The sequence below is a fragment of the Barbatula barbatula genome, assembly GCF_947034865.1.
Source record: "Barbatula barbatula genome assembly, chromosome: 17".
Classification (NCBI taxonomy): Eukaryota; Metazoa; Chordata; class Actinopteri; order Cypriniformes; family Nemacheilidae; genus Barbatula; species Barbatula barbatula.
Window position 1 is genome coordinate 1,303,488 of NC_136780.1, and position 24,213 is coordinate 1,327,700.

Sequence of the window (24,213 nt, forward strand, 5' to 3'; positions counted from 1 at the left end):
CAAGCAATCTCCATCAGCAACCAAGACCAAAGCTGGCCTGGTCGTTATTAAATACTAAACTAACTGTTGTGTTCATTTTGTCTTCCTGAAAATCTACATTGAAACAATAAAACGTTGTAAAAAGCACATTAAAATTCTAATTAAATTTGGGATAATTTAGTGAATAAAATAATCCTGTAATCTGATGTGTGTGCAGAAGGTGGCATGACGCCAAGGTCATGGGTTGGATCCCGGGTATTGCACATACTTAGAAACAAAATGTATAGGATAATGCAATGTAAGTGCTTTGGATAAAAGCATCTGCCAAATTGATTAATGTAAATGTAATCTGATGTGTGTGCAGAAGGTGCAGCTAAATGCTCACATTCCCAGTGAAATTACAACGCATATTTTTTCCTGAAATATTGAAGTGTTTATTGAAGGTCGTTCTCATTTTAATATTGCTGTGCCTTTATAATCTTCAATCAAATCTGAAAACACACTTCAGTCCTGTAGTGACTACAAATACGCTTGATGCTGTAATGAACCTCTTAAGAGGATGCGCTTTGAAGAGAATACATTTGTGGAGGACAGGGTACAAAGCACGTAAGAGTTTAAGAAAAGAATATCACGTTTATTCACACTTCAATCTGGATAATTATAATACTGTTATTTGAATAAGGACACACACGGCGCACGGACACACATATGGACACATGGACACGCAGCTTTGAATGACTTCATCTGGTGACTAAGGGAATGAGCATACACTTCACTCAAGTGATTTATAAATGCACCGCACTACCAAAACTACCCAAATAGGAATCGTGACGTGAGCACACACAATTCATTTCTCACAGTGATACAATTTTGCATTCCCCATGCTCAGCACATATGCAGTATGATTGTTATAACCTTGCATATTGAACACAACCACTCATACACAATAAAATTAGAAACCATTTCCCGTTTTTGTCCAAGAAACAAATCTCTGGGAGATTACACGGCCAATACATCCACATGGGAAGTAAATGCAGTCTTCACGAGGAAGCACTGGTATCCAGGATTAATGCGCACAAAAGAGCACAAAACTCATTGCAGAGTTTAGTCACAGTCCGGGTAAATCCATAGATGTTCAAATGAACTTGCGCATCCATCAATCCTTCCATCCATCCATCCATCCATCCATTCATCCTTCCTTCCATCCATCCTTCCATCCATTCATCCATCCATCCTTCCATACGTCCACCCATCCACCCATCCATCCATCCATCCTCCCATCCTTCCACCCACCCATCCACCCATCCATCCATCCTCCCATCAATACCACCAGGACCCTTTATCTCTCCCGTCAGGTCTGAATTTCCTCTCTCCCTCAGGTGCTCTGCTCTTAACAGTAATAAATCAATAGAACGGCATGAAGCTGGAAATGTCATATTGTCAAATGTCAAAAGAACATGTTATATTGAGATGTCCAACATTTTATAATGAAAGGAGAAATGTCATTTCTGAACTTACGGACATCAATACATTTTTATTTGGTTACAATTTTGGGACAAGTAATAAAAGCTTCAGGTGTTTATTGGGATATTTGAAGAACACAGGGTTATATAAAATAATTTAGGGAGTAGAAGCGAAGAAATACAAAGAGTCGGACCCAAACTCCTAACCAATAGGTGGCGGTAAAATGCTTCTAAGAGTTAAATGCCAAACGCTTTTGATAAGAAGAAGAGAACTTACATATGAGCACGTGAACTTCGTAAAACTTTACAAATAAATAAACAACAACGATGAACCATCATCGAGCAACTAAACTTTGACCAAGATGTTTTGGTTGAGCCTGTTGGCCGTTCTTTTGCACTTATACTCAGGTAAGTTTAAACTTCCTCTTCGACAGCGAGTCGCTTAGTTTGAGTTTGAATGAATACATTCAAGAAGGTAAAGCTAAACATACAATAAGAAAACAAATAAGAATACGGTAAGTATAGGAAACTAAATGATATACAGACTGAAAAAAACAAAAGTGTTTGTGCTTTTATTAGGCAATATCTGATGCGTTGGGTAGATGTGGCCAGAAGTTTAAAGAGCCAGACTTAAAACTCAAAGGTTGCAAGTTTAAATCCCAGGCTGAAGGTTTCCAAGACTTTATTATGTGATCACCTGTGACATATTGTTCACAATCACACATTTACATTCTTATTATAACTTAAAAATTATTTACATAATAAAATACTTCAAAATATTTAGACTCAATGTTATACTGACTGTACTTCTTAAAAATGTCTTTCTGATCCTCAGCCTCCTCCTACAGTTTAGTTTGGAAAGGCCTTTCTCCATTTGCCTTTCAGGATAGGTCTTTTCTACCTCTTTTAACATATGTTTGAACTACATTCATTTAAAAGGTTTATATTACATGAAATATTGGACGTGTAAATGTGGGCCTAACGTTTTATTCTCTACCCGTCACAGCAGAGCTTCATCCTCTAATGCAAATGATTTATCGTGGTTAATGTGTACTGAAGTGTTAAACAGGATTTTTTAAAGATTATGCAGTTTCTACATTTAAAGGAGTCACCATTAATATGACTACATCAGCAACCGTTCAAAGTAAAGCCGATGCATTGCAAAGTCCGTTTTCGCAAAACCAAATAAAAGTAGTTTCTTAAGGAACGAAATGGAGGTTTAATATACAACCTACAGAATTAGAAATGTAATTAAATACACTGGTAGAAAACCATACTCATGGTAAAAAAACAAATCCTACAGAGATAGTCACGATGAATATTGACCTGCAAACACCTTGAACAGATAGAAGCTTGGTTAGAAGGAACAACTGTTGGTGCGATTATTTATTATTACTTGGAAATAATGTACAGTTAAATATTGGGAAAGAACCTCCTCCCCTTAACTAGATCACTGAAGATGGGACGTGGATGTGCCTTTAACATGACAAGGACCCAAAACATATTGCAAAGACAACCAAAGAGTGACTTAAGGAAAAGCACATTAAATGTCCTAGCCAGTCTCTAGACCCTAGTCCTATAGAAAATCTGAGTGGACTCAAATGTATCCAAATGTAGGACATATGTGCAAACCTGGTGACCAACTATCAGAAATATCTGACCTCTGTGCTTGCCAACAAGGGGTTCTCCACAAAGTACAAAGTTATATTTCCCTGAATGTATCTTTGCATATTCACATTAAGAATCTCTCTTTTGTTTTCGTAGGGGCTGTTGTTGACAATGATATTGTGTCACAAGAGGTGCAAGCGGGTAACAATTGCACAATCTCAACTAAACTCCCTAAACTGGATAAAGACCCTCAATTTTTGTTTACTCTTAATGGCACTTCAGAGGTTCTACTTGCACAGTTAACATGCCATTTTCTGAAGTGTTTACCCAATTACTGGACATCTGGAGTTTTGCTGGAATTCAATGAGGAGAATGTGACGCTCATCCTGCTGAACATCACCCGCAGTCAGACGGGCCTTTACAAAGTCAGAGACCTAAGCAGCAAACATCCCAAAGACAAGTTTTTTAATGTTACTGTATATGGTAGGGGCCATACTATAAAAAACATTATCACAACATCTCAGACATATGGGAGTAATGTTTGGAAACTAGCCCTGTTATTGTTCTTAGTCATTACTTTTATAACCTTTACTTATTGTAATGGTGTGAATTATACGTAGTTCTGTTTCTTTTGATCATTTACAGAGCCACCCCCAAAACGTCCTTCCTCCTACATTGACAGGGTTACACTGGGCATAGGTGCAACTATATTGTTGTTCATCATTGGTGTCTTATTCTTTACATTATGCAGAAGGGCAAGTATTATTACCGACTATGTTTTTGTAGATTTTAAAAACAAATTCCATTGATGTCAATGTGTTTCACCTGGTATGATGTTTTGTACTGTACTAAGTCTTTTTTTGTTGATTTTGTAGGACTCATAATTATTTAGCCCAATACTGAGATCCCGATTATTTAACACTATTACTCATTAACTTTTGAAACAACATAGAAAAAACCTTGGCTTTTAGTTTTAAACTGTGAATTCAACTGAAAAATAAATGTTAAAAAATAGCACAGCTGAACGAAGGAAAGGGATGCACTGTGGATTTATACCACAAGAAAAGAGAGGATCCTTGCTAAATAAAATCCTGCACAATAATCGTTTTACCTCGATTATTTAGTTTTGAAGGGAAACATTAACGATACCGATTAATTGCAGTGTATTCATTCACGGGGGACTGAGAATACACAGACTCCTCAACCAGAAAACGAAGTGATGATGAGACAGCGGGACCACTCAGGTGTGGAACTACACATGTTTTATAATCTCGCATGATTTGCAAAAATCTTCAAGTTAGTTTGTTGTTTATGTCTTGTATGCAGGTCAAGGATGAAAAAAAGCTGGACAGCATCAGGACCACAACCCACAGCAAGTACTTTGCCTGACGTGACAAAAAACAAAAAAGAACCCATTGAGTGATGAAATTATTACTGGATTCATTATACAAATTTCCAACAGTTAGCATTACAGTGGCGTGTTACCTTTTAGTTGTCATTGACCTGGACAAGTGTCACGTTTTGATAACTATACATATGGTCCAACATGAAGACATTGATCAAAGATCCCTTGATTTACCTGAGGTGCTGTTCTTGTAGTTTTTTTTATTTATTGCCAGCACAAAATCTCCTTCAGCATGTGACCGTAAAAGTTGTTCAGGGAACGTATCACATGCTTATATTCTAAATGTAAATGCAAAGTGCTGGACACTGTATCTATCAATGATCTATCCTTTTTAAAGCTATTATTAGTACCTCATACACTTTTTAAAAAAGTGGAGCTTCATAAGGCAGATCCCTTTGGCTGAATGATTCCTCAAAGAACCTTTTTGTTTCATAGAAAGTTCTTTGTCGTGGAAAAAGGTTCTTGAGGTTATCAAGATGTTATAAATAAGAACCTTGGTTCTTTAGGGAACCAAAAATGATTCTTCTGTGGCATTGAAGTGAGGAACCTTTTGTAGCACCTTAATTTTTAAAGATAGTACTGTACAATCACTGTCAAAATAACCATGGTCTTAAAATTATTTGAGACTGTTAAAAATACATTTTAGACTGTTGCATTAAAGAACATTCCTACTGCCTTTATTTTATTTACATTTTATTTTTATTTTTTTGTGAATCTTGGTTTTATTTCTTTGTGTATGTATTTATTTCTTTGTGTTCATATTTATTACGTTGTGTTTATATTTATATTTGTGTGTTTATTAATTTCTGTATGTTCTTATTTTTTCTGCTCTTATTTCCTGTAACTTTCCTAGTGAGTCACTTTATCACTTTATAGACAAGTTCAAGGCAGTTTGTTTTGTACAACAGCTATGGGACAGAATGTTTTGGTCGAGCTTTCTCATCCGTAGCACCTAAACTCTGGAATAGCCTTCCCGACACTATTCGAGGGTCAGACACACTCTCCAAATTTAAATCTAGATTACAGACATATTTTCAGCCAAGCATTCACTTAATGCAAAATATACTAAATAATCCACCGGAAGGCTGCATTTATGAGATATTATTTACCAAAATCACCTTGTGTTGTTCTATAATCACCCTGTGCTGTGTTTTACCATTTTTGTGTTTTTCTTATTTTCTAGCTGCTATGGAACAATGCACATTGTTATATAAGCAAATAAAAAAACGCTATATAAATGAAATTGAATTGAATTAAACAATCCAATACAAAAGGTTTAAATAAAATCTCTTTTAATTTGCCTTCAAATCAAATATTTTTCAGATCATTTAGTCAACTGGCCCTATAAATTTGCACGGTTGTGTGTGTATTGCATTAGTAATAGTTTGTGAACCTTCGTAGAATAAATCAGATTTTTGTTTGGTAATAAAGTAAATTAACAGGACATCAGGGAATTTGAGAACAGATGCGGATGCAGTCACCAAGAGATTTTAGACATCAAGACAAAGATCCCACCTGGAGATTGGTGCGTATATGAGAGGTTCAAAGACAAGGGCAATAATAATACAGTGCTCATGAGGGCCATGTGGAACTATGGGAGATTATTAAACCCAATAGTTGCAAGTTATATTAGCAATGTATTTAATCGTCATACATGTCAATGTAATGAGTGTAAATGTCCCTGGGATACTGATGAAGTATATTTGTCTTGAGTTTGCCTTCCAGTTAAATCTGTGTCATCATTGCCAGTCATTTTGTGGTTTATCTCCTCATTTACACTTCCTATCTGCTTTAAATCATCAGTTTTTTTACTTTAAATGACTTTGTGTGTAAATATCCCTGGGATACTGATGAAGTATATTTTTCTTGAGTTAACTTTTAGTCATTTAGCAGACGCTTTTATCCAAAGCGACTTGTAAAGAATTGAGGGAGCAATAAGCAATACGTCTAACAAAAGCTATAGTAAGATAGGTGCTAATACAAAGTTACTATAGTTTCAACAAAAGCTAGACCACTACCTGTTGAGAGAAGAGAGAGGGTTAGTGTAGTTTTTTTCTTAATTTGACAAGTATTCACAGAAGAGATGGTTTTAAGGAGCTTTTTGAAGGTTGTGAGGGTGTGGTTGACCAGACAGAGTTAGGAAGAATGTTCCAGGAAGGAGGTCTCCTGACTTGATGATGTGCCTTCCAGTTAAATCAGTGACATCATTGCCAGTCATTTTGTGGTTTATCTCAAAACATGTATTCATGTAATTGTCTATTGGAAATATGTTTAATCTGTTCTATATTTATTTCTATTTATTAAAAATAACAACATGAATTATCAATTTGCCACTTCTATAAATCAATTACTTAAAATAAAACACAAATCCTTTACTCATTTACATTTATTCATTTGGCAGACGCTTTTATCCAAAGCGACTTACAAGTAGTTTTTTTTTTTATATACAGTGGCACATTACTGCAGAGCAATCAGGGGTAAGGTGTCTTTGCTCAAGGGCCCTTCAGTCATGACCTGCTGACACTGAGATTAGAACCGGCAACCTTCTGATTACAAGCCCAACGCTCTAACCATTAGGCCACAACTTTATACAACTTTATACTTTATACTATATCCTATTAACATAGTCTCCCTCATTGATTGATGGAGCTTTAATTGGAATGTGGGTGCCATTAATGCACCCGATCACATTTGGGAACCCTGAAATTAAGATTACAAGTTTAAAAAGTCTGTGTAGCCTTTACGTGTATGTGTGTGCAGTCAAAATAAACCTACTAAGAAATGTCATTTAATTGAAGTTGATGAAAGAATTTCTGAGAGCAAACCTGCCACCCTGTGGAATTCTTCTTTAATAAAGCGCACAGGTTTATGGCCAGGGAACTGTACAATAGTGTGTAGAAAACGTTTCAGTGCCATGCATACTGTACGAACAGCTCTACACACTGTCACCTTTCCCACATGCTCTGCATCGCCCACATTGTAGAGAAAAGTCCCCGTAGCAAAAAAGCGCAGAGCAATACAAAGAATTTGTCTGGCGCCAAGCGCTGACCCGCGGTTTGTCACGTTTGATATGTGTGGTTTTAGTAGGTTTGTTAAATAAATTAACGACTGCCTTGAAAGACAATAGCGCTCCTTCCTTAGGATAAGAGAACACATCGATACGTGGTTTTATCACCCTCTCATGGCGAAAAAAACCCTGTATAATCTGTGCCTCTCATCAAAAGGGCACGCCATGCTCAGAAACCTCTCTGAAACAAACTAACCCTGCAACATAACCTGCTCCGGAGCAGGTTATCCTCAGAGAGTCAGTTGCTATGGTTACTTACATAACCCGAAAGTTACCTCCGTTTTTGGAACCGAAAGCAGAGGTTATCCGCTTACTTACTCCTTAACTTACCCAGGTAAGTCACATAACCTGCTTTCTGGAATACACCCCAGCCTTGTTGATGCAGATGGTTTCATATGCATCTATTGAAAAACAGTTGAATGATTATACAATGGTTACATGACAGGTAAATCACGCTGATGTTTACAAAGCAAACAAACATGAATCGACCTACTGTAAAAAACGTGACTCGCAATTGCATATATTAGCATTTTCACAAATGCATCATCATATAGATAAATCATTTACAAAACAAATAGAGATGTTTCCTTCTACGAGTTTCCTTCTACGCTTTACAGTAGAACGAGTGTTCTTAGCGCAATTTGAGATAAATAACTTTTATGCTACAGTTCGTGTCAGATTTAATACTTGTTCGGAAACATGTTGTTTAAATGGAAGCCGGTCGTCACATTGATTTCCCAACACAGACGCAGACTTGCATCAGGTCTTTTTTTAAAGTTACTCCTTCGACGAATCAGATTCCTCGCATGTGATAGTTGGAATTCACCTCTACTTCAAAACGCCCGTCGTGCTCGAGGACTTCTGTAAATCTGCATTTATCTCTTCATCAAGTGGAAACAAGACCACCAAACAGATCAGAATGTTTGACTTTAAGATCATCTTTTCTTTTCTGCTTTTAACGGGTTTCGCCGGTCAGTCACGCTCGTTTGCACACGCGCTCTCAGCGCAGAATTACAATGAAAGTGTCTCTAAAGAAGCTGCTTCTGACGACACCGAGGTCGAGTTATCAGTGGTCGAAGGAGGAAACCTCACCGTCTACACCACGACCATTCTATCGGAGCAAGACCCCCAGATTCTGACCAGCCGACTGCACGGAGCATCGGAAGATCTGATCGCACAGCTGTCCTGTTACGATAACAACTGCACGAATGAATGCTCGGGACCTGCTGTTTTAATTCGATACGACGCACAGAATGTGACAATCTTCCTCGTGAACGCCACCCGCAACCAAACGGGGCGATACAAAGTTTACGTTCACTGTGGCACGCGCAACGAAAACTGGATGTACGTCATAACTGTACTCGGTGAGTAAAGCTGTAATTGCGTCATCATACGTAACTCGACAGTCCCTTATCTCATACTGTATATGGGATGCACACTAATGCTTTGGTTTATTGTGATGTAAGCAAAGATTTTAAAGAGAAAGATTTTTAGAGAGAAAAACGTGTGAGTGACGTAACTAGTGGGTGGGATTTGTTATCATCCGAGACCCAACATGCTCGTGTCATATGAGTGGGCGTGTCTGATAATTGAACTGAAGTAAACTCTGTCGTTCAGGTCCAGCTACAATGTAACGTCACAATCATTTAAGTTGTTATTCAGTTTATATTGTCAGTTAAAGTTTTGTTACATTTACAGGTGCATGTAAAAAAAATATTTCGGGAAAATGTGTCACTCATTTCAGAATGTAAAACCAACTGAATTTTGGAATTTTGGGTTTCCATCATCTGTAAGCCATAATCATCAAAAATTCAAGCAATAAAGTCTTGAAATATTTCACTCTATATGTAATGAATCTATATAATATATTGGTTTTACTTTCTGAAATGAGAGAAAATACATTGGCATTTTTCATGATATTATATTTTTTTGAGAACGTATTCACAGTTCACAGGCCGACTAAGAATGTTGGTGTTTCTTGGCATTTGCCAGGTCAGCGTGTAATAGCATTTAAAGATAATGCCAGGTAGCCAGGTAACCTTTCCCTGTGCGCATTTATGTAAATGCCAATCTAAAATAGGTTAAGAAACAACACTAACAGTCTTGTCTTTTACAGAATCTACACTCAGGCCCAACATCCCAGAATCTCCTCGTTATTACATCATCAGTAAACCAGTAACTGCGGGTATAGCTGCTACTGTGGGCATCGTGGTCTTGGCTCTCATCATTGGTGCCATATACCGCACATACCATAGGAAGGCAAGTATTATTGCTGGAAATGTGTTGAGATGTGACCTCTCATTAATATGATTGTGAAATGAAAAATCGTCATTTCACACTCTCATGACATAATAAACCTGTTCGACTTCCTTTCTTCTGCAACATTTGAAAGATTGCTGATGCTTTTCTTTTTTATACAGTAAAGGTGAACTATAAGTTTCATTTAGTCTTCTATGTCAAAGCAGAGGGTTTGAACAATATGAATTGACAGAATGTAAATTCTAACTGTTTATCCACTTAACAATGAAATGATGAGCTAATCTGGTTTATTATGTCCTATAACAGTGTTTTTATGTTAATTTAGGGGATGTTTCAGAGCGTCCCGGATGAAGTGCCATAAACTCTGCATCCAGCAGAACTATACAAGCTGTTGAGAAGGATCTTCTCGATCAACTACTGTACATCTGGACTGTTTCTGAATGAAGGTGATGAGGATTTAAAGTGCACAGAGATAGTTTATGGTCCTCTGGTACACATCACACGTCTACTCGACTGACCTGACTGGGAGAACAAGAAATTTCAGTTTAGCGTGTCTTATCAGCTGTAAATATCCTTTGGATTCTGAGGGTGAACATTGATCTGATTGTTTATACAGCTGGATATTCCTAGAGAATAATGGGTGGGGGTGCAGGAGTGTGTGTGAACCTGTAAACATTGTTTGCCATTGTGTCAGTGAAAGATATGACTTCACCTTTAATGAAGCCAAAAGTGAGCCAGTGAAAAAAGAACACGATGACACGTGAATGTGATTAAATGAACAGAGATCCTAGACTATTAGCACACATGCATCTTGGAGATCTATTTGATGTCATTTACATCTGCAAAACAACTTTTTTGATTGTTTGTTCATCTGCAATACATCTCTGAGATGTCTCCAGTCAGATGTGTAGGATTTCTAAAGGGAAACTGACTTTTCTAAGACGTTTAGTAGATGATTTTACAAACAGAAGTTTTCCAGATCTTAAGCAGACATCTTACAGATGTTGTGTTTTCTAGGAATAAGAAAACATTTTTATTTGATTGGAAGACTGAAACCCTTCTTTTATTTTTGTATTAAATGTGTATTTATTTTCTCACATCATTTTTATACTATTTATTATTCTTTGCAATTATTTTTAAACAAATACAATGAAGATACCACACATGTTTAATTTAAATATTTTCGTTATTGTTACGTATGAACATGTTACAAAAATAAACAGGAAAAACAAACCAAACGTTTGCGTCTCACTGCAAAAATGATCTAGCTTAGTGTCCATCCCCTTTAAAACACGGCTCTTACAAGTTGTTCGTTTCTTTTTGTTTAAATGTTTGCGCACACTGTCTATTTCAGGAGATTCCAACCTTTCTGACAATTAAATAATCTACAGCTCAGCATGACTCCATAAATGTACATTGATTATTAAAAAGCCAAACACCAACCTGCTCCGGTTTACACCTTTTGGTGTCTCATACACATTTCATCATCAGAAGAAATAATCATTTTTTGAGTCCACCTCATGTGCTCAACAAGAAACACAATAGTAGCAATTCCCACCAGAACAGACAGAATCAAGCGGATCAGAACCTCAACATCTCCACAATGCTGCAGACAGTCTGTAGACCAAGAGATTCTGCTAGAATCATTCTCATACACATACACATTCTCAGTAAATGTTTTATCTGTGTTTAAACATGGAAGTTGCACAGATGTGGTTGTGGTAGGAAGAGACTTCTGTGTTGTTTTACCTTCATAATGTGGACAGAGGTGTTTCGTGTGTAGACGGATGCTTTTATTGCTCACTGGATTTGCAGCCGTGCAGCTGTATGATTCTGTATCATTATAATGAAGTTTTAAAGGTAAACTGAGATTAATGCTGAGATCAAAACTACTGCTCTGATTCATTATTTCTTCTCCTTTATACCATGAGATGAAGACGTCTCGATCGTTTTTAACAGAACAGACAACAGTGCAGAAATCATCCATATTCTGTGATGTACCTGGAATAAGCATTAGTATAGTTAAATGTATTGTAAATGTTTAAAAAAAATCTTGTGCCTTCTCTCTGTAGTATTAACTGTAGTGAATTGATAAAATGTAGTACATACTGTAGTATATTTCAATATCATCATTTTTTGAAGCGACTGATGATCTTACCTGGAGGTTGTTGCATAGTCTCGTGTGAGCTGCTCTTAATGTCAGGAACAGAAACAGGAGCTTTAGGACAAGAAGACTGATTGTAAGTTTGTAAATCGTAAATAAAAACATCACAATATTATTAATACTTCCACATTGACAAGATCTTACCATAAACATCCACTTTGTACTTCTTTGTTGAAATCTGTTTGTTGATGACGATTAAAGCCTTATACAGTCCAGAATCGTCTGTGCTGATGTTTGAGATGTTTAAACTTCCCGTGTGCTGGTCCAACTCTACTCTACCAATGAACCTTTCATCATAATGGCTGTAAATCTTCCCGTGATACTGGGCGATGCGCGAACTTTGTTTGCCGTTTTCAAAAGTCCACAGTATTTGTATGTTTCCCTTGAGTTGTCTGGCATCTGTGTTGAGTCTGATGAGATTTCCTTCCATTACTTTAACAATATCATCAGCCTCTCCAGCCGCTGTAGCAACGGAAAATGTGTTTTATAAAGAATGAACACAATAAAAAATGTATTAATGAACTTTATCGGGTGGAACAGACCAAAGTCTTTGCCAAAGCAAAACGTTTCATTCTGTACTTCTCAACAAACATGTGCATGAATTATGGCCTTTGATTTAGGTTTTATCTTTAACTGCAGCTCTGCACGGGCTGGTCTGTGGTTTAAACAGATGAGATGAGAGGCGAGATAGAGGAAGTGAGACAAAGCTGCCTGTAAGTTACAAGGTCTTTACCCAGAAGATGTTACTTTCATTTTTAAAACAAAGTAAAATATAAAAAAATAACTTAAAAGCACACAAGCACAAATATAAAATGTACTTTTCATCTGTATTTGTGTGAAGTGACCTGTTTCACGTTTCATGATGTTAATAGTGTTGTAAATACATTCATATCATACATCTTATAACTGAATCTAAGCATCCCAGACTCCTTCATGTCTCGACCCCTTTTAGCTTTCAGCTCGCTTCTATTTACACAGTAGTACATATATACACGTTTTGGTGTAAACACGTTTTCAATCATCACATCCTCCTGGCTTCTCCTATCACTGCTATGCGGACGACACACAACTCTACTTGTCATTTCAACCGGACGATCCGACGGTCGCTGCTCGCATCGCGGCATGTCTGAGTGACATCTCGCTTTGGATGAAGGATGATCAACTGCAGCTAAACCTTGCAAAAACGGAACTGCTTGTGATCCCGGCCAACCCAAAGATTCACCACAACCTTGCCATTCAACTAGGCTCATCAACGATTACACCGTCCAGCACAGCCAGAAACCTGGGAGTGGTAATCGATGATCGGCTTAACCTCACAAGTCATGTTGCCAGCACCAACCGGTCCTGTAGATTCATCCTCTACCACATTAGGAAAATTAGACCTTTCCTATCGGAGCACTCTACGCAAGTCCTAGTCCAGGCTCTTGTCTTGTCCAAACTGGATTATTGCAATGCGCTTCTGGCTGGACTTCCTGCTTGCACAATCAAACCTCTCCAGATGATCCAGAATGCGGCGGCAAGAGTGGTCTTCAATGAACCGAAGAGAGCGCATGTAACTCCGCTCTTCATCAGGTTACACTGGCTCCCTGTTGCCGCCCGCATAAAGTTCAAAGCTTTGCTCCTGGCCTACAAGACCAACACCGGATCTGCACCATTGTATCTCCACTCGCTAATGCAGATCTATGTTCCTGCCAGATCACTGCGGTCTGCAAAGGAACAACGACTAGTGGTAACATCCCAAAAAGGAAAAAAGTCACTCTCCCGTACCTTCTCTGGATCTGTTCCACATTGGTGGAATGATCTACCAGCTGCTACAAGATCAGCAGACTCGGTTGCCATCTTTAAAAAATGCCTAAAAACGCATCTCTTCCGTCAACACGTCGCTGATTGATTTTTCCTAATTCTCTTCCCTTTCCTTTAAAAAAAAAAAAAACACTTACTAACCTAACTATTCTTAGCTTTTTATACTGTGCTAGGCTTTAATGGACTAGTTTGATGCACTTATGTATTTTGTTGCCTATGTTGTTATAATTGCTTCCAATGTTTCCTCATCTGTAAGTCGCTTTGGATAAAAGCGTCTGCTAAATGACTAAATGTAAAATGTAAATGTAGTGCCCCACTCCCTATTTAAGATGGAAAATGTATTTATGGTACTCACAGTTCGACTCTTTATTTTGTATGCCATAATTTTTTCAGGTTGAACATATAAATTATAACTTATAATGGCAAGCCAACCGGAGAATAGAATAATTCCAACAAAATGAGATTTTAAAATGTCTGACCCTTGACAATGATGAAAAACAAGATAGAAATCCACATTTTGTAAACTCAAGTGCAGGTCCCTTCACTCAATGATGCACCTGAAACTCAGGATGGACATGCAGTTAGAATCTCTTTCTCTATCAAGAGGAAGTGAGAGTTACACATGCTACCATAAACTGACGCTGCACGAGCATTCTCAATTCTGAAAGTGCTCTATAAACTACAATCTATACTCCTAAAAACCTGCCTGACATCAGTTTACCCAAAAAGTTTGCTGATCATTTAGAAATTGAAACCCTTATATATTATATAGATTCATTACATATAGAGTGGAATATTTCAAGACTTTGTTGCTTGAAATTTGAATGATTGTGGTTTACAGATTAGGAAAACCCCTAAATTCAGTGTCTTGGAAAATTAGAAGGGCCTCATCTGTTGGGACACATTTCAATGTAAATAAATATTTGAGATTTAAATTGAATGGACAAATTTTGGGTCTGTAACAGATAGCACACAAGAAACATGTGACCCATTTCATTTATGACTTGTCAAATGTGGATTATCCAGAGATGAGTTGTAAAAAACCAAATAGAAAGCGCTGCAGTGCAGTTCAAGAGTAAATAATGGCACAGACGTGATAAGCACAGCAGTCTTCATATCTGTGACATGAGCATTCCTTCACTGGTGACGTACAGATGTGGGAGGCGCGAGGATGAACCCACAATATTCGACCAATCAGATTCGATGCGTGTCATGTGATATGACTGCCCAAGCGGAGCCGACGAATATAAATTCATTCATGGAAAGCTCATCAGTCGTGTTGACATTTAGCGCTTCTCCGCATCAAATAGGACCAACAAACATCGTCATGATGTCTGTCATTAAGCCTTTCTTCTGTTTTCTCATGTTTGCGGGTAAGCCACGTGCCCGATTCAACTCAAGTTGTTACTTTCACACTTTGTTCACACCGCGTGTTGTTTGTAAACATTGTGACATTGTGACATTGTTTTGAAGGGTTTTCTAATGGCGCTGAGATCAACTTATCAGTGGTCGAAGGAGAAAACCTCACAGTCTTTACTGCGACCGCACGATCTGAGGAACAGCAACAGATTATATTTTGCCTCCTGAACGGAACAAACGAAGATCTGATCGCTCAGTTTTTCTGTGATCAGACCTGTAACGTTACGTATGAGTGCACAGACCCTGCGGTTTTCATTCATCATGACGAACAGAATGTTACGGTTGTGCTCGTGAACGTCAGCCGCAGTCGAGCGGGTCGTTTCAGGTTGTACGCACTCTGTGGCGCACGCAGTGATACCAGGACTTATAATATTACCGTCATAGGTGAGTATTGCACTTATGAAGTGTGATGCAGTGGTGGGGTTGGTGTCTTCTGAAATGAACTGTAGTCTTGCATCATAGCCCATCTTAAAGTCGCTAAAAATCTATAACGATAATAATGGGAATTGGATTGGGTTAGATCGGAAACGATAGTGGTTTCTTTTCTGTTTCGTTGTCTTTTAAGTAGGGTGCGATAACTTAGTTGGAATCAAGTTGATGCGTAGTGATGAAACTTCTGTGACGCGCTGAGGCTGATGCGGTAGTTCACCGCGGTCAAGCCAGCCGCAGTTCGAAAAAACACGGTCAAGCCAGCCGCCGTTTGATTCATTATGCGCGCATACTTAGTAGACTACGGTAATTTCTAGAAACACCGCTTTTAAAGCTTTATTTAAATGCGGATCATCTGTGTGTCTCCTCAATATTATATATTTTGTTTTACGTTTAGAATTTCCGTAATTGATGAACATTTTTGTCAGAATGTTTGCATTATGCATGTTGTGAAAGCAATGTCTCCTTCTGCAACTTTTGTTTAACAGTTACTGTTACTGATATTTCCATCAAATAATACGTGTTAAAATTGTTTTACCTGTAGCCTACTCCTGTGAAATTATTTTTTTAATGTGTATCCTATAGTAAATGTGTTGTTAGTGTCTAAATGATTTGCTACAAAATGCAAATACATGATTTTAATGCAGTAACATAAATTTGTACAAGTTTAACTGTGGAATGGCTTTTGAAAGCGTATTATAGCGTTTTGAAAAAACATGCTTTCCTACTATAATGACTTATAACTAATGGTAATGGTTTACTGTAGCATTTGGGGGAAATTGTCATTTTTCCACTTTAAATGCCTATAGAAACATGATTTCTAATAAGTTTCACAAACGGATGGTCGGATCCTGTAGGGGGCATCCCACACTATATGCACACCATATATGGACTCATTTTACTGTAGCATTTGGGAGAAATTGTCATTTTTCCACTTTAAATGCCTATAGAAACATGATTTCCAATAAGTTTGACAAACGGATGGTCGGATCCTGTAGGGGGCATCCCACACTATATGCACACCATATATGGCCTCATTTTACTGTAGCATTTGGGAGAAATTATCATTTTTCCACTTTAAATGCCTATAGAAACATGATTTCCAATAAGTTTGACAAACGGATGGTCGGATCCTGTAGGGGGCATCCCACACTATATGCACACAATATATGGACTCATTTTACTGTAGCATTTGGGAGAAATTGTCATTTTTCCACTTTAAATCCCTATAGAAACATGATTTCTAATAAGTTTCACAAACCGATGGTCGGACTCTGTTGGGGGCATCCCACACTATATACACACCATATATGGACTCATTTTACTGTAGCATTTGGGAGAAATTGTCATTTTTCCACTTTAAATGCCTATAGAAACATGATTTCCAATAAGTTTCACAAACGGATGGTCGGATCCTGTAGGGGGCATCCCACAGTATATGCACACCATATATGGACTCATTTTACTGTAGCATTTGAGAGAAATTGTCATTTTTCCATTTTAAATGCCTATAGAAACATGATTTCTAATAAGTTTCACAAACGGATGGTCGGATCCTGTAGGGGGCATCCCACACTATATGCACACCATATATGGACTTATTTTACTGTAGCATTTGGGAGAAATGGTCATTTTTTCACTTTAAATGCCTATAGAAACTTGATTTCTAATAAGTTTCACAAACGGATGGTCGGACTCTGTAGGGGGCATCCCACAGTATATGCACACCATATATGGACTCATTTTACTGTAGCATTTGAGAGAAATTGTCATTTTTCCACTTTAAATGCCTATAGAAAGATGATTTCTAATAAGTTTCGCAAGCGGATGTTCGGATCCTGTAGGGGGCATCCCACAGTATATGCACACAATATATGGCCTCATTTTACTGTAGCATTTGAGAGAAATTGTAATTTTTTCACTTTAAATGCCTATAGAAACATGATTTCTAATAAGTTTCACAAACGGATGGTCGGATCCTGTAGGGGGCATCCCACACTATATGCACACCATATATGGACTCATTTTACTGTAGCATTTGGGAGAAATTGTCATTTTTCCACTTTAAATGCCTATAGAAACATGATTTCCAATAAGTTTGACAAACGGATGGTCGGATCCTGTAGGGGGCATCCCACACTATATGCACACCATATATGGACTCATTTTACTGTAGCATTTGAGAGAAATTGTAATTTTTCCACTTTAAATCCCTATAGAAACATGATTTCTAATAAGTTTGACAAACGGATGGTCTCTTCCTGTAGGGGGCATCCCACACTATATACACACCATATATGGACTCATTTTACTGTAGCATTTGGGAGAAATTGTCATTTTTCCACGTTAAATGCCTATAGAAACATGATTTCCAATAAGTTTCACAAACGGATGGTCGGATCCTGTAGGGGGCATCCCACACTATATGCACACCATATATGGACTCATTTTACTGTAGCATTTGGGAGAAATGGCGATTTCCCCAATTTAAATGCCTATAGAAACATGATTTCTAATAAGTTTCACAAACGGATGGTCTCTTCCTGTAGGGGGCATCCCACAGTATATGCACACCATATATGGACTCATTTTACTGTAGCATTTGAGAGAAATTGTAATTTTTCCACTTTAAATGCCTATAGAAACATGATTTCTAATAAGTTTCACAAACGGATGGTCGGATCCTGTAGGGGGCATCCCACACTATATGCACACAATATATGGCCTCATTTTACTGTAGCATTTGGGAGAAATGGCGATTTTCTCAATTTAAATGCCTATAGTATAGAAACGTGATTTCTAATAAGTTTGACAAACAGATGGTCTCTTCCTGTAGGGGGCATCCCATACTATATGCACACAATATATGAACTCATTTTACTGTAGCATTCGGGGGAAATTGTAATTTATCCTATTTAAATGTCTATAGAAACTTGATTTCCAATAAGTTTCACAAACGGATGGTCGGATCCTGTAGGGGGCATCCCACAGTATATGCACACCATATATGGACTCATTTTACTGTAGCATTTGGGAGAAATGGCGATTTTCCCAATTTAAATGCCTATAGTATAGAAACGTGATTTCTAATAAGTTTCACAAACAGATGGTCTCTTCCTGTAGGGGGCATCCCACAGTATATGCACACCATATATGGACTCATTTTACTGTAGCATTTGGGAGAAATGGCGATTTTCTCAATTTAAATGCCTATAGAAACGTGATTTCTAATAAGTTTCACAAACAGATGGTCTCTTCCTGTAGGGGGCATCCCATACTATATGCACACAATATATGAACTCATTTTACTGTAGCATTCGGGGGAAATTGTAATTTATCCTATTTAAATGCCTATAGAAACTTGATTTCTAATAAGTTTCACAAACGGATGGTCGGTTCCTGTAGGGGGCATTCCACACTATATGCACACCATATATGGACTCATTTTACTGTAGCATTCGGGGGAAATTGTAATTTATCCTATTTAAATGCCTATAGAAACTTGATTTCTAATAAGTTTCACAAACGGATGGTCGGTTCCTGTAGGGGGCATTCCACACTATATGCACAAATAATTATTATTGTGACTTTTTTTCGGCCCGTAACTAGTCGTAACAAATCGTCTGGCTTATTGAGGAATGGTGAGCTATGACCTTTATAAGCGATCAGGCGTTGGGGGTATGATAGGGGGGCAAAAACTCGCCCCAAAAATCCCATTGACTTAACTTTACGACAAATTTCAGCGGGTCGTAGCTCCGAGCGAGAATTTCGTTGAGATACATGCTGGTAACGACATTTGAAGAGGCTGGCAGGCCCTGTAAGAACATACCTCACAATGGGGTGTAAGTTGCACCCCTGGGGCGTAGGAGCACCCCCAAAAAGCCCCACTGACTATAATGGATGCCCATATAAGGAGTTAAAATGTCCCGCATGATATAACTTAGCAGTACCAGGCAACGAATCAGCATCCCAGGAACTTCAAAAAGATATGAAGCCACGCCCATAGCAACCATTTACATGGACTTAGCAACCGATCCTATAGACTTCCATTATAAATGGCCCACATTGATATCTTGTCCACACAGTGTCGTAGAGACAAGGGGTGGTCTCATTTGACTCAGGCATTCAATTAATCTGTCACAGGATCATTGTGAAGCTTTTAATCCACGCCCATTGCAACCAAATAGGTTTACTTATTTTACAAGATGTATATCTCTGCATCAGAACATCGTAGAGACATGGGAGTTGGTTCATTTCACTTATACCTCAGAGTTTTAAAAAAAAAAATTTAATGCCAAGCCACGCAACCGTTAGGGCCAATAGCAAAACCTTCATCTTTGCATCAGAACATCGTAGAGACATGGGGGTTGGCTGTTTCACTAGTGGTTTGAAGGGTCATCCCCCTAGCCCAACACCAGCATTTTGCCACATTAGCACCACTTTAAAATTTCTTCAGAGAATGTACCTTTCAATTTATAATTAATGTGTCTATAACTTTTGAAGCAGAAAAATGACAATTTTGGCCATCCGTTTTTGAAACTTATTAGAAATCATATTTCTATAGGCATTTAAAGTGGAAAAATTACAATTTCTCTCAAATGCTACCGTAAAATGAGGCCATATATTGTGTGCATATACTGTGGGATGCCCCCTGCAGGATCCGACCATCCGTTTGTGAAACTTATTGGAAATCATGTTTCTATAGGCATTTAAAGTGGAAAAATGACAATTTCTCTCAAATGCTACAGTAAAATGAGTCCATATATGGTGTGCATATAGTGTGGGATGCCCCCTACAGGATCCGACCATCCGTTTGTGAAACTTATTAGAAATCATGTTTCTATAGGCATTTAAAGTGAAAAAATTACAATTTCTCTCAAATGCTACAGTAAAATTAGTCCATATATGGTGTGCATATAGTGTGGGATGCCCCCTACAGGATCCGACCATCCGTTTGTGAAACTTATTAGAAATCATGTTTCTATAGGCATTTAAAGTGAAAAAATTACAATTTCTCTCAAATGCTACAGTAAAATGAGGCCATATATTGTGTGCATATACTGTGGGATGCCCCCTACAGAGTCCGACCATCCGTTTGTAAAACTTATTAGAAATCAAGTTTCTATAGGCATTTAAAGTGAAAAAATGACCATTTCTCCCAAATGCTTCAGTAAAATGAGTCCATATATGGTGTGCACATAGTGTGGGATGCCCCCAACAGGAAGAGACCATCCGTTTGTGAAACTTATTAGAAATCGTGTATTAAAACCACTAAACTTGTTTTGAACACATTGTTTTTACAATAAAGTAGGCCTACTTTAGCCTACAGAAATTATAATGCAAACATTCCGAAAAAATACATAAATTACTACAAAAACGACATATTCTAAACGTAAAACGCAATATATAATATTGAGGAGACACACAGACGATCCGCATTTAAATAAAGCTTTTAAAGCGGTGTTTCTAGAAAGTACCGTAGTTTACGAAGTATGGGCGCATAATGAATCTAAACGGCGGCTGGCTTGACCGTGTATTTTCGAACTGCGGCTGGCTTGACCGCGGTAATAGTTCGGATGCAACGGAGATTTACGCTACTGTTTTCAGCCTCCCATTCTAACATTACAGTATTTGTTTACCAATAGACGTAAAGTAAACAGAGTAATGTCTCAAACCTTGAATTAACTTAAGAGCCCTTTTAGTGCATCACGTGAGGTCGTGATGTTCGTTTCCTGTGAATGAAAACATTAAACTGCAATGTCATATACAGATTTAGTTACACAGAATTAAGAGTCATATACAGATTTTGAACAACTTGAGTGATGACAGAATGGCTAGTTTTAGGTATTTTTACTGTAAAATACGAAAGTTCAAGACATCATAACACATTTCTAAAGTGACTGTTGTTCAATGACAATATTTATGGTTCATTAAAAGAAATATATCAGTCACAGTGTGAATCTATATTAATATTAACCTGAATGTTTTGTCCTTGATTTTTATAGAGTCTACACTCAGAAACATGGAGTCACAACCCTCGCCCTCTTCCATGACCAGTAAACCTGTAATAGCGGGTATAAGTGCAGCTGTGTCTGTGGGTCTCTTGATTCTTTCTATCATTGTTGTCATAATCGTCATCAGATACAAGAAACGCCGGAAGGCAAGTAGTAACACTTCATTCAGTCTCTCTTGTCTGTTTGATTAAGCCGTGGCAGTTAATAGTTGTTCACATCAATTCTCAATCATCTCATCACCCTCATGTCTTTACAAATCGGGTTTGGAATAATATGAGAGTATAACACCAATCTGACACTAAGAAAAGAGCTAATATTGTGTGATTTGTGCTTTATAAGCCTACAATACTGTCGTTTTTACATTGAGCTTTTGCATCTGTTTGGCACCATGATGTTGATTGGTTCACATTACATCATTTAACAGCATAATGTTTCATTTTTGTTAACAGTCAAGTTGTCTTTACATTGCAGGAAACCTTTCAGAGTGTTCCCACCGAGGTGCCATAGACTTAAACCCTGCAGCCAGCAAAACTACACAAGCTTTTGAGATACGATCTCCACTGACTCTGGATCAGTCAAAGTACATCTGTCCTGGTCATGAATACGGAGACGTGAATGTGGTTATGTTCCTCTGACAAGAACTGTCACTCAGTGCTCGACTGAGCTGGCTGGGTGATCGAGAGATGATGCAAGAGCAAAGCGAAGAACTTTTCTCAATTCTTTTTGAAGTTCAAATACTTTCTGTTTATTGTGATGACAGCATTGGTAGTTTGACCTTGTGAGGGTAAACACTGTGGCTCTACGGAAACATGTTTGTGCAAGAGGAAATGACACATCCTAAAACACAACTTCTAATAAACAATAGAGGGAGATAGGCGGGGCATGCAGGGATGTGTCTAAAAAGTCCCCAAACAATTTCAATGAGAAAACTTGTTAAAGGGGATATAGGAAGTTTATTAAAGTCCAATGTTTTATGAAATTAATACTTTTATACTTAATCTGTTTATTGAACCTTTATAATAATAAAAAGATAAAGATATAGGAGAATAGAGAAATATTTTCCTCACATTACCCCAAATACATGAATTCAATTAATAAGTTGTTTTTTAAATATATATTTTTAATATTCTTAAAAATACCAACATGACTCTTTAAATGCTTCTCATCTTAAATTGTGTCCTTGTTGTTACGTATGCACATTGTTTATTGTGTGTATGTTAAACAGAAATAAACCGATTTATGTATAAAAACATTCCCATCTCATTGCCTAAATCCTCTTTATTTAGTGTCCCTTCCCACATTCAATTTTGCTGTACACAAATTTATAACTTTCCTAAATTACACCTTTTGGTGTCTCATACTCATTTCCTCAGCACAGAAGAAAAAGTTCAGTCTTGAGTTGACCTTACGTGTTCAAGCAGAAAAACAACAGTAGCAAATCCTTCCAGAGCAGACAGAATCAAGCGGATCACTTAACGGGCTCCTTGTGTTAACAAAAGAAGTTTGTTTATTTAACCAGGTGTAGAGTTTAGTGAAAGTAATGATGAGTCAAATCAGCACGTGGATTCTTGAATGAATGACACACCCAGTGGCCACAAGATAATACCAGGAAGCAGCTGTACACTTTCCCTGTGCTCATTTATGTAAATGTCAATCTAAAATAGGTTAAGAAACAACACTTACAGTCTTGTTTTTTACAGAATCTACACTCAGGCCCAACATCCCAGAATCTCCTCGTTATTACATCATCAGTAAACCAGTAACTGCGGGTATAGCTGCTACTGTGGGCATCGTGGTCTTGGCTCTCATCATTGGTGCCTGTCATGATTCCGCTATCATGTCATGTTTATTCTTGGTCTTGCAGCGGAGTCATGGCATAGCCTTAGGTTTTGTGTGAGAAAGCCATGTGCTTTCTCGTGTCTCGTCAGTGTTTCCCGCCATCTCGTTTCCTCGTTAACCTTCCCTGAGTGTTTCAGTACCCGCACCTGACCCTTGTTTATTATCCTTTGTCTGTCTCCCTTTAAAACATCCTCGTGTTCATTGTCCTGTGCTCGTTCGTTGCATCTAGTGTACTGGTATGCCTTACTATTTCATGCTTTATGCTTTGCCATGCCATGCCATGTCTTTGAGTTATGTCTTTGAGTTATTGTGTCTTTGAGTTATTGTGTCTTTGAGTTATTGTGTCTTTGAGTTATTGTGTCTTTGAGTTATTGTGTCTTTGAGTTATTGTGTCTTTGAGTTATTGTGTCTTTGAGTTATTGTGTCTTTGAGTTTTTGTGTCTTTGAGTTTTTGTGTCTTTGAGTTTTTGTGTCTTTGAGTTTTTGTGTCTTTGAGTTTTTGTGTCTTTGAGTTTTTGTGTCTTTGAGTTTTTGTGTCTTTGAGTTTTTGTGTCTTTGAGTTTTTGTGTCTTTGTGTCTTTGTGTCTTTGTGTCTTTGTGTCTTTGTGTCTTTGTGTCTTTGTGTCTTTGTGTCTTTGTGTCTTTGTGTCTTTGTGTCTTTGTGTCTTTGTGTCTTTGTGTCTTTGTGTCTTTGTGTCTTTGTGTCTTTGTGTCTTTGTGTCTTTGTGTCTTTGTGTCTTTGTGTCTTTGTGTCATGTCTTTGT

The 24,213-nt window shown here is 37.7% G+C and overlaps 3 protein-coding genes across 3 annotated transcripts; all 3 read left to right on the forward strand.

Moving 5' to 3' along the window:
- The first annotated feature begins 1,647 nt into the window (after positions 1-1,647).
- On the forward strand, positions 1,648-5,765 carry LOC306906271 (uncharacterized protein). Its single transcript, XM_079477536.1, has 5 exons — positions 1,648-1,850; positions 3,207-3,533; positions 3,696-3,805; positions 4,213-4,294; positions 4,377-5,765. Exons 1-5 carry the CDS (start codon positions 1,805-1,807, stop codon positions 4,385-4,387), a joined length of 576 nt encoding a protein of 191 aa, XP_079333662.1. The 5' UTR covers positions 1,648-1,804; the 3' UTR covers positions 4,388-5,765.
- Positions 5,766-8,312: 2,547 nt separating this feature from the next.
- Positions 8,313-10,992, forward strand: LOC306906350 (uncharacterized protein). The gene is made up of 3 exons (XM_079477668.1): positions 8,313-8,886; positions 9,639-9,781; positions 10,107-10,992. Exons 1-3 carry the CDS (start codon positions 8,442-8,444, stop codon positions 10,140-10,142), a joined length of 624 nt encoding a protein of 207 aa, XP_079333794.1. The 5' UTR covers positions 8,313-8,441; the 3' UTR covers positions 10,143-10,992.
- Positions 10,993-14,996: 4,004 nt separating this feature from the next.
- On the forward strand, positions 14,997-22,870 carry LOC306906854 (uncharacterized protein). Its single transcript, XM_079478541.1, has 4 exons — positions 14,997-15,121; positions 15,222-15,551; positions 21,602-21,756; positions 22,082-22,870. Exons 1-4 carry the CDS (start codon positions 15,007-15,009, stop codon positions 22,115-22,117), a joined length of 636 nt encoding a protein of 211 aa, XP_079334667.1. The 5' UTR covers positions 14,997-15,006; the 3' UTR covers positions 22,118-22,870.
- The last annotated feature ends 1,343 nt before the right edge of the window (positions 22,871-24,213 follow it).